At 43.0% G+C, this 11,678-nt stretch overlaps 1 protein-coding gene across 5 annotated transcripts in view; it reads right to left on the bottom strand.

Moving 5' to 3' along the window:
* Positions 1 to 541: 541 nt before the first annotated feature.
* The window catches only part of LOC123742387 (uncharacterized), a 44,423-nt gene continuing 33,286 nt past the window's right edge, over positions 542 to 11,678 (bottom strand). For 4 of the 5 annotated variants that reach the window (XM_082978233.1, XM_082978235.1, XM_082978237.1 and 1 more), the window contains 5 exons: positions 5,976 to 6,413; positions 2,378 to 2,810; positions 1,235 to 1,501; positions 861 to 1,118; positions 542 to 764 (listed from right to left, as the gene is read on the bottom strand). In XM_082978233.1, coding sequence (XP_082834359.1) covers positions 2,645 to 2,810; positions 5,976 to 6,413 — 604 coding nt within the window. In that variant the 3' untranslated portion in view covers positions 542 to 764; positions 861 to 1,118; positions 1,235 to 1,501; positions 2,378 to 2,644. The remainder of the gene's footprint in view (positions 765 to 860; positions 1,119 to 1,234; positions 1,502 to 2,377; positions 2,811 to 5,975; positions 6,414 to 11,678) is intronic. The other variant, XM_082978236.1, reaches the window with a different exon arrangement.

Below are 11,678 nucleotides of genomic sequence, written 5' to 3'. Positions count from 1 at the left end.
GTGGCAACTAAACCTGAGTTGGGAGACTCTGTCCAGAAGAGGCAGGATGCTCTCTATCTCCCCCGGTGGTATGGAGGTCCACAGCAGGTTGACTTTGACTTGGTGGCTGTGCTGCAGGGTAAAACACAGAGCAGTACAGTCCACTCTGTCCAGCTCTCTGCTGTTCAGGTTGATCCAATGGTCTGAAGACCTCAACAAACTGGACACACAGTCACTGGCTCTACTGTCATAGATCTGTCTGATGGAGGACTTTACAAAGCTGGAACTGGACCTGAACAAACATGGAGAATGGATTGTTGTGGTTATGTCAAGGTTTTATAAAGGATAACTCACATAGCAACAACTGGCTGGATAGGACATTAATAATTAAAGTCTATAAATATTGAATAAAGATCTCCCACCTCTTGAATAAAACCATAATGATATTACAGAGGACAACTCAGAACAACATGTCACTGGATACAAATAGTTATTTTATTATTTCTAGAAAGTCTGAATAGAGAAAGAAGTTCTCCCACCTCTTGAGAGTAACCCTTCCCAGAAAGGGGAGAAGATCTGAGATGTTCTTCTCTAGAAGCCCGTTCTTCCTGAGGTCCACAGTGATGTTGTGGGTTGAATGCTGCAGCAGAGAGAGAAGCACTTCCCAGTCCAGCCTGCAGGAGGTCAGGTCTCCACCAACCTTCTCCAGGAACCACTGAGTCAAGTCCTTGTCCTGAGCTTCATACACAACTACAGTCAGCTGCTGCAGAGTGTCTGAGTTCAGTCTAGGAGGTTGGAACATACAGGCAGTCAGAAATATGAAGAAAAACACATGAATGAAGTTACTATTTCTATTTAAAAAACATCAGCTTCAGACTGACCTGAGAGAGAGAGGTCCCTGGTGACACAGCAGTGTGATGAGAGAGTGACCCTGGATCCAGAAGTCAGTCAGGTCCAGACACTGAACCCTCCAGAGTCTCAGCAGGGACGCCACACTACTCAGAGCCCTGGATAACACTCTCTCTGGTGGCTGGCTGCTCTTTAGGACCAGGGAGAGTTCTGGGACAGTCAGAGGAGTAGCACCTCTCTCTGTCCTCATAACCAGTCTGGACAGTTTCACTGCCATACCCACATTCAGCCTGGAATGAAAAGACAAACCTTAAGTTACTTGAAACAGAGAAACCTTGTCAGATAAATACTCAGTAGGAAAATCAACTGTTCAATAGACCTGTAAAAGCTGTCTTACTGAACATACCTGAGCTTGTGGAGCTTTGACTCATGTCTCAAAAGAAGTAAGGCTCCTTGGAGAGAGATCTTGCTGGGGGTGAGAGTGAGGTCCACTCTGGAGGCACAGAGACCCAGGACTCTCCCCACAGACCTGCAGGTTTTCCTGGGTAACTCTCCTCCCAGTGACAGGGTGGAGCCCAAGGCCTGGAGGAGAGAGGCTAACTGCTGGTCCTCCTCTCTGGACCTCACAGGGATGGATTCACACACAGTCTGGAAGAACCTGTCATCATCACAGCTGAAACAGCAAAACATGGGGGACATCGAATCAGATATTTAGGAGACAGTGACACATGGATTGTTGTTTTGGCTCTGTACTCCAGCACTTTGAAATAATACAGTGACTATGAGGTTAAAGGTCAGCTTTAATCCGAGGGTATTTTCATACATATCAGGTGAACTGTTTAGAAATTACAGCACTTTTTGTACATACAGTCCCCTGCAATAGTTTTCAATCCCCTTAAGACTTTTTATTGTGTTACAACCTGGAATTAAAATTCATTGAATTTGACATTTTTTTTGTCAAAATAAGAAATGAATGAAAAATAAAACACATAACTCTTCACCACTGACTAAATACAGAAACATCATCGTCAAACTAAGTGGAATAAACATTTGAAATATAATTTCCTGAGAAACATGGTGAAAATACCCTCAAATTAAAGCTGACAGTTTGACCTTTAACCTCAGTCATTGTATCATGTCAAAGTGTACAGAGACAAAATAACAAATGCATCACTGATGCATCCAATACGTCTTCCTCACTGTACATGAATACCTGCCTGTCATATGGAAACACCATGTCACAGAGAAAGTTACATAATATACATGACATTTGGTTTATAGATTAGATATTCTGAATATAAAGGTTCAGGTTTAATATTACAACATTTCTCAAAGATAAAATTCACAAGATTTCTAAAAGACAAATGTCTAGCATCACATCATTTAGATAAATGAACAATATATCTGCGACGTTTAGTAATGCAACATATTTGTTATGTCAGGAAATCAGCTGATAAATGTTACCAGATACACCAACACTTGAAGTTTCTACAAGATAATAACCACTAGCATCACATAATCACTAACCACCACACATGTTCAGACTCACCTCAGCTGTGAGATGTAGGACAGACACTGAAGGAAACTCCTCACTTCACTCTCTTCATCTGACCAGCCCTTCAGCTCTACTGGTTTCTTCTCTGGTTGGAGTTTCAGCACTTCTAGGAGGAGGGAGGCCTTTCTCTCTGAGAGGTCTATGGACCAGACTGCAGGAGCTGACTGGTAAACTGGCTGTAATGCTGGAAGGAAACTCCTGCCTGTTTGAGTCTCATAGTCCTTCACATGTGAGTACAGATCCAGCAGGAAATCACATTGTTTAGAATTGTCTCCATATGGCAAAAGGAAAGGTGCTGTAAGTACACACTGATGATACCAGCTTCAGTGTCTTCTCTCCTGTCTGCTCCTCCCACTCTGCTGCTTGAGACAGGAGATCCACCAGGAACTTGATCTGCTTTGAGGGATCAGACCTCCGTGGACAGAAACTGCAACAAGGACAGTAACAGCTGATTCAGACATGGATGAACACATGAAACCAGTCATAGTTAAAGATATATGAAGTAGTTATACATTTACATAATGTGCTTTGGTTATATGTTAAAGTACTTCATTTTAGAGACATTCACATGATTTATCTGTGACATTTAGTAATGTAACATTAGTTATGTCAGGAAATGGGCTGATAAATGTTCCCAGATTCACCAACATGTGTAGTTTTATACGGAGCCTTCACCGTGTGCTGCCACTTTGCATCAGCAGTCAGAAAGGAGACTCTCTGGGGGGCAGTTTGATAGTGTGATGCTGCACAACTCTGGTTTTTCTCTCTTCTCTCTCCCCTCTCTCTCTCTTATCTCACTCACTCTCACCTCTCTTTCTCTCTCTCTTCCCTCACTCACTCTCACCTCTCTTTCTCTCTCTCTTCCCTCATTCTCTAACACTTCCCTCACTCTCTCTCTCTTCCCTCACTCACTCTCTCTCTCTTTCTCTCTTCCCTCACTCACTCTCTTTCTCTCTCTTCACTCACTCACTCACTCACTCACTCACTCACTCACTCACTCACTCACTCACTCACTCACTCACTCACTCACTCACTCACTCACTCACTCACCTTTCCTTCTCTCTCTCTTCTCTCTCTTCCCTATCTCTTCTGTCTCATCCCTCACTCTCTCTCGCTTCATTCTCTCTCTATCTCTCTCTCTCTTCACTCTCTCTCTCTCTTCCCTCACTCTCTCGGTCTCTCTTCCCTCACTCTCTCGGTCTCTCTTCCCTCACTATCTCAGTCTCTCTCTATCTCTTCCCTCACTCACTCTCACTCCCTCACTTTCTCTTCCCTCACTCTCTCCCTCTTCCCTCAGTCTCTCATACTCTCTCTTATCCCTCACTCACTCTCTCCCACTCCCTCTCTCCTCACTCCCTCTTCCCTCACTCTCTCTCTTTTCTCACTCTCTCTCTCCTTACTCTTTTTCTCTTCCCTCACTCTCTATCTTACCTCACTCTCTCTTCCCTCATTCTCCCTCTCTCTTCTCACACTCACTCTCTCTCTCTTCCCACACTCTCACTCTCTCTCTCTCTCTCATTCTCTCTTCCCTCACTCTCTCTCTTCCCTCACTCTCTCTCTTTCCCTAACTCTCTCTCTCTTGCCTCACTCTCTCTCTCTTCCTCACTATCTCTCTCATCCCTCACTCTCTCTCCCATCCCTCACTCTCTTTTTCACTATCTCTCTCCTCACTCTCTTCCCTCACTCTCTCTCTCTTCCCTTACTCTCTCTCTTCCCTCTCTCTTTCTTCCCACACTCTCTCTCTCTCTCTCCCTCACTCTCTCCCCCTCTCTCTCTTCCCTCACTCATCTCTCTCTCTTCCCTCATTCTCTCTCTCTTCTCAAACTCACTCTCTCTCTCCCTCACTCTCTCCCTCTCTATTCCCTCATTCTCTCTCTCTTCCATCACTCTCTCTCTCTCTTCCCTCTCTCTCTCTCTTTTCCCTCACTCCCTCTCTCTCTTCCGTCACGCTCTCTCTCATCCCTAACTCACTCGCTCTCTTCCCTCACTACCTCTCTCATTTCCCTCTCTTCCCTCACTCTCTCTCTTCACACCATTTCTCTCTCTCTTCCCTCACTCTCTCTCTCTCTTCCCGCACACCCTCTCTCTCTTCCCTCATTCTCTCTCTTCCCTCACTCTCTCTCTCTTCCCTCACACCCTCTCTTTCTTCCCTCACGCTCTCTCTCTCTTCCCTCACTCTCTCTTCCCTCACTCTCTCTATTCCCTCCCTCTATCTCTCTACCCTCTGTCTTTCTCTCTCTCTTCCCTCACTTTCTCTCATCCCTCACTCTCTCATTCACTCTCTCTCTTCCCTTACTCTCTCGCTCTCTCTTCCATCATTCTCTCCCTCTCTCCCCTCACTCTCTCTCTCTTCCCTCCCTCTCTCTCTTCCCTCACTCCCTCTCTCTCTTCCCTCACTCCCTCTCTCTCTTCCCTCACTCTCTCTCTCTTTCCCTCACTCTCTCTTCCCTCACTCCCTCTCTCTCTTCCCTCACTCTCTCTCTCTTCCCTCACTCTCTCTCTCTTCCCTCACTCTCTCTCTCATCCCTCACGCACTCTCATCCCTCACGCACTCTCTTCCCTCACTACCTCTCTCATTTCCCTCTCTTCCCTCACTCTCTCTCTTCCCTCACTCTCTCTCCCTTCCCGCACACCCTCTCTCCCTTCCCGCACACCCTCTCTCTCTTCCCTCATTCTCTCTCTCTCTTCCCTCATTCTCTCTTTCTCTTCCCTCACTCTCTCTCCGTCTCTCCCCTCACTCTCTCCCTCTCTCCCCTCACTCTCTCTCTTCCCTCATTCCCCCTCACTCTCTCATTTCCCTCATTCTCTCTCTCTCATTTCCCTCTTCTCTCTCTCTCTCTCTCTCTCTCTCACTCTCTCTCACTCTCACTCTCTCCAGTGCTTTACACTGCAGCAGTCTTTATTATTGTTTTCAATGCTCGTCCCTTTGAGGTTCAGCATCGCTGGACTATTATTGCCCTGCCAGACATATTTGGGTTGACATTTTAGTTAAAGGGAGGTTTCTTGCCAGTTTATTGTGTCTTGTTATTTGAACTGTATTGATGTGGTACTAATGACATGTGGCCCAGAAGATTGTGGACATTTTAAGGCCTTTGTTTGTCTATGACCCCCCACCATTCATACCCTCTGCACTCCTCCACTGGGAGGTAATACAGATTATTACAAATCCTCTAATGTTGATGACTGGGTTCTTTCTTGTAAATAGTTTCTATGAAGTTGCCGTTAAATTGCTCTGCCATCATTATTGTATGAGGTATTATTGGTGGGATTTCCCCTGTGCTGTGATGGGTGTTTTATATGGTGTGTCTTATCTTTTCTCTCCACTGGCTATCTGGCTAACAGGCTACACTCTAGACAGTCTCTTCTGCTGATGTGTGTGTGTCTGGTAGTGGGTCTCTCTCTATCCTACTCCGTTCCTTTCTGCAGGGTTAATACCTGCCTGGCGCCCCAACAAAATCTTTACCTTTACCCCTCTCTAACAATACTGCTACAAGATTTACCAACACTTGAAGTTTTATATGTCAAATGTTTCTACAAGATAATAGCCACTAGCATCACATAATCACTAACCACCACACATGTTCAGACTCACCTCAGCTGTGAGATATAGGACAGACACTGAAGGAAACTCCTCACTTCACTCTCTTCATCTGACCAGCCCTTCAGCTCTACTGGTTTCTTCTCTGGTTGGAGTTTCAGCACTTCTAGGAGGAGGGAGGCCTTTCTCTCTGAGAGGTCTATGGACCAGACTGCAGGAGCTGACTGGTAAACTGGCTGTAATGCTGGAAGGACACTCCTGCCTGTTTGAGTCTCATAGTCCTTCACATGTGAGTACAGATCCAGCAGGAAATCACATTGATATTCCTTGATCTCATCATCATCACAGAAAGGAAAGGTGCTGTAAGTCCACACTGATGATACCAGCTTCAGAGTCTTCTCTCCTGTCTGCTCCTCCCACTCTGCTGCTTGAGACAGGAGATCCACCAGGAACTTGATCCGCTTTGAGGGATCAGACCTCCATGGACAGAAACTGCAACAAGGACAGTAACAGCTGATTCAGACATGGATGAACACATGAAACCAGTCATAGTTAAAGATATATGAAGTAGTTATACATTTACATAATGTGCTTTGGTTATATGTTAAAGTATTTAATTTTAGAGACATTCACATGATTTATCTGTGACATTTAGTAATGCAACATTAGTTATGTCAGGAAATGGGCTGATAAATGTTCCCAGATTCACCAACATGTGTAGTTTTATACGGAGCCTTCACCGTGTGCTGCCACTTTGCATCAGCAGTCAGAAAGGAGACTCTCTGGGGGGCAGTTTGATAGTGTGATGCTGCACAACTCTAGTTTATTTAACCTCTCTCTCCCCTCTCTCTCTCTTCCCTCACTTTCTCTTTCACTCTGGAGAGAAACTGCAACAAGGACAGTAACAGCTGATTCAGACATGGATGAACACATGAAACCAGTCATAGTTAAAAGATACACAGGGATGCAAACTAGTCACTTTTCGGCGAAATTCGCCGTTTTTAATCCAAAATACATGATTCGTGTAGATCCGATGACAAAAGTTTGGTGGGGGAGGGGTTTGGATCACTACTGGCTGTAAGCGAATGAGTTATGTGCGTTTGGAGCAATACTGTCTGTGTCCAAGGCTCAGCCAATCGTTCCCATAACAACAGAACGCAGCACAATACTGTCTGTATCCAAGGCTCAGCTAATCGTTCCCATAACAACAGAACGCAGCACAATACTGTCTGTATGTCACGGCTGTCGTAGAGATTGGACCAAGGCGCAGCGGGTTGTGTGCTCAGTTTGAGGTGAGGTAGAAAGTGTGATGGAACAAGTATTGTTAGCGTTGTTAACCTCTCTAGGGTATGTGGGACGAAAACGTCCCACCTACTCAACAGCCAGTGGAATCCCGTGGCGTGATATTCAAATACCTTAGAAATGCTATTACTTCAATTTCTCAAACATATGACTATTTTACACCATTTTAAAGACAAGACTCTCGTTAATCTAACCACACTGTCCGATTTCAAAAAGGCTTTACAACGAAAGCAAAACATTAGATTATGTCAGCAGAGTACCCAGCCAGAAATAATCAGACACCCATTTTTCAAGCTAGCATATAATGTCACATAAACCCAAACCACAGCTAAATGCAGCACTAACCTTTGATGATCTTCATCAGATGACAATCCTAGGACATTATGTTATACAATACATGCATGTTTTGTTCAATCAAGTTCATATTTATATCAAAAACCATCTTTTTACATTAGCATGTGACGTTCAGAACTAGCATACCCACCACAAACTTCCGGTGAATTTACTAAATTACTCACGATAAACGTTCACAAAAAACATAACAATAATTTTAAGAATTATAGATACAGAACTCCTTTATGCAATCGCTATGTCCGATTTTAAAATAGCTTTTCGGCAAAAGCACATTTTGCAATATTCGGAGTAGATAGCTCAGCCATCACGGGCTAGCTATTTTGACACCCACCAAGTTTGGCCCTCACCAAACTCAGATTTACTATAAGAAAAATTGGATTACCTTTGCTGTTCTTCGTCAGAATGCACTCCCAGGACTTCTACTTCAATAACAAATGTTGGTTTGGTTCAAAATAATCCATAGTTATGTTCAAATATCCTCTGTTTTGTTCGTGCGTTCAAGACACTATCCGAAGGGTGACGAAGGGTGACGCGCCCGGCGCATATCGTGACAAAAAAAATCTAAATATTCCATTACCGTACTTCGAAGCATGTCAACCACTGTTTAAAATCAACTTTTATGTGATTTTTCTCGTAAAAAAGCGATAATATTCCAACCGGGAAATTCTGTTTTCGTTCAAAGACGAAAAAATTAAAACATGGAGTCGTCTCGTGCACGCGCCCCCAGTCTCATTGTTCTCAGATCGACCACTATCCAAATGCGCTACTGTTTTTCAGCCATGGCCTGCAAAGTCATCATTCAACGTTCTGCCGCCTTCTGAGAGCCTATGGGAGCCGTAGGAAGTGTCACGTTACAGCAGAGATCCTCAGTTTTCAATAAAGAGAGTGTAGAAGGCCAAGGAATGGTCAGAGAGGGCACTTCCTGTAAGGAATCTTCTCAGGTTTTTGCCTGCCATATGAGTTCTGTTATACTCACAGACACCATTCAAACAGTTTTAGAAACCTTAGGGTGTTTTCTATCCAAATCAAACAATTATATGCATATTCTAGTTTCTGGGCAGTAGTAATAACCAGATTAAATCGGGTACGTTTTTTATCCGGCCGTGCAAATACTGCCCCCTACCCTAGAGAGGTTAAGTATATTGCTATTGTAGCTGGATCGAATTTCTCTGTTAACTAGCCAGAGAAATGTTTAGCAACATTAGCCAACTTAACTGATGAAATAATTGAGTTTATTGTTTGAAAATTAGCTGGCTAACAAAGTCAGATAGCTATCTAGCTAACGTTACAACATCAGATGAGCTAACGTTAGTAACCTAACCAATAGTACTGGTACAACTCCTTGCAGTTCCTCAAGTTATAACGCTTAGTTGCTTACTGGACCCTGGTAATCTGTGTGAAATGTTAACTAGTTATAGTTAGCTAACTAACTACTATCTGTGAACTAATGTTTTACCTCTACAGTTTGTGGTTAATTTTCAGAATGAGAGAATTAGGTGAAAATGAGGCATTGCTTGTTAAGCAAGTGGATTCAGGGATCAAGTGTAGCTGGAGCTGGTCCTGGCTTAAGCTGGATGCCACTATAGAATGCTTGCATCCCACTGCTGGCTTGCTTCTGAAGCTAAGCAGGGATGGTCCTGGTCAGTCCCTGGATGGGAGACCAGATGCTGCTGGAAGTGGTGTTGGGGGGACAGTAGGAGGCACTCTTTCCTCTGGTCTAAAACATATCCCAATGCCCCAGGGCAGGGATTGACGACATTGCCCTGTGTAGGGTGCTGTCTTTCGGATTAGACGTTAAATGGGTGTCCTGATTCTCTGAGGTTTATTAATGATCCCATGGCACTTATCGTAAGAGTAGGGGTGTTAACCCCGGTGTCCTGGCTAAATTCCCAAGCTGTCCTTTATACCATCATGGTCATCTAATCATCCCCAGCTTACAATTGGCTCATTCATACCCTGTAACTCTTCCCCAGGTTGTTGCTGTAAATGACAACGTGTTCTCAGTCAACTTACCTGGTAAAATAATGGAGAAAAAAATCAAATACAGGTGAAAGGAACACGATACACTTTCCCTCTTTCAATACAGTGGATAAAAATAGGTATACCAGGTGTGTTCTCTGCCTGAAAGAGATCAATTATGCCAACAAAGGGTATCTTGCTCTGCTGGCACATTGTAGAACAGATGTCCACAGGCAGAAAGTGAACAATGTTATAATGTGTAGTGTAGCTTTTGTCGTGTTGAACTGGACAGTAACACTTGTGAGTGAGGGAGATCATTACATTTTTAACTCAGTGAACATTATTTTTGCAGACATGTAGCCTTGTGGGCTTGATCGATGTCTACTATAGTGGCCACTATAATAGAGCACCAATAGAATGCCTGTTTGTTTCATTATATTTCTAATTTAAGATGTTTTTTTTTCCCCCAAGTGCAATATTTATATGAGTGTAGTAACAAGCATTCTATTATAAAGACTGTCATGATAACAAGCATTCTATTATAAAGGCTGTCATGGTAACAAGCGTTCTATTATAAAGGCTGTCGTGGTAACAAGCGTTTTATTATTAAATCTGTCGTGGTAACAAGCGTTCTATTATAAAGGCTGTCATGGTAACAACCGTTCTATTATAACGTCTGTCGTGGTAACAAGCGTTCTATTATAAAGGCTGTCGTGGTAACAAGGGTTCTATTATAAAGGCTGTCGTGGTAACAAGCGTTCTATTATAAAGGCTGTCGTGGTAACAAGCGTTCTATTATAAAGGCTGTCGTGGTAACAAGCGTTCTATTATAAAGGCTGTCGTGGTAACAAGCGTTCTATTATAAAGGCTGTCGTGGTAACAAGCATTATATTATAAAGACTGTCATGGTAACAAGCATTCTATTATAAAGGCTGTCGTGGTAACAAGCATTCTATTATAAAGGCTGTCGTGGTAACAAGGGTTCTATTATAAAGGCTGTCGTTGTAACAAGCGTTCTATTATAAAGGCTGTCGTGGTAACAAGCGTTCTATTATAAAGGCTGTCGTGGTAACAAGCGTTCTATTATAAAGGCTGTCGTGGTAACAAGCGTTCTATTATAAAGGCTGTCGTGGTAACAAGCGTTCTATTATAAAGGCTGTCGTGGTAACAAGGGTTCTATTATAAAGGCTGTCGTGGTAACAAGCGTTCTATTATAAAGGCTGTCGTGGTAACAAGCATTATATTATAAAGACTGTCATGGTAACAAGCATTCTATTATAAAGACTGTCGTGTAACAAGCGTTCTATTATAAAGGCTGTCATGGTAACAAGCGTTCTATTATAAAGGCTGTCGTGGTAACAAGCGTTCTATTATAAAGGCTGTCGTGGTAACAAGCGTTCTATTATAAAGGCTGTCGTGGTAACAAGCGTTCTATTATAAAGTCTGTCATGGTAACAAGTGTTCTATTATAAAGTCTGTCGTGGTAACAAGCGTTCTATTATAAAGGCTGTCGTGTAACAAGCGTTCTATTATAAAGGATGTCGTGGCAACAAGCATTATATTATAAAGGCTGTCGTGGTAACAAGCGTTCTATTATAAAGGCTGTCGTGGTAACAAGCGTTCTATTATAAAGGCTGTCATGGTAACAAGCGTTCTATTATAAAGGCTGTCGTGGTAACAAGCGTTCTATTATAAAGGCTGTCATGGTAACAAGCGGTCTATTATAAAGGCTGTCATGGCAACAAGCGTTCTATTATAAAGGCTGTAATGGCAAAAAGCGTTCTATTATAAAGGCTGTCATGGTAACAAGCGTTCTATTATAAAGGCTGTCATGGTAACAAGCGTTCTATTAAAAAGGCTGTCGTGGTAAAAAGCGTTCTATTATAAAGGCTGTCGTGGTAACAAGCGTTCTATTATAAAGGCTGTCATGGTAACAAGCGTTCTATTATAAAGGCTGTCATGGTAACAAGCGTTCTATTAAGAAGGCTGTCATGGTAACAAGCGTTCTATTATAAAGGCTGTCATAGTAACAAGCGTTCTATTATAAAGGCTGTCGTGGTAACAAGCGTTCTATTATAAAGTCTGTCATGGTAACAAACATTCTATTATAAAGGCTGTCGTGGTAACAAGCATTCTATTATA

The sequence above is a fragment of the Salmo salar genome, chromosome 08 (assembly GCF_965601325.2).
Source record: "Salmo salar chromosome 08, fSalSal1, whole genome shotgun sequence".
Classification (NCBI taxonomy): domain Eukaryota; kingdom Metazoa; phylum Chordata; class Actinopteri; order Salmoniformes; family Salmonidae; genus Salmo; species Salmo salar.
Note: the sequence above shows the minus strand (reverse complement) of the source record. Positions and strands in the feature narration are given on the sequence as shown.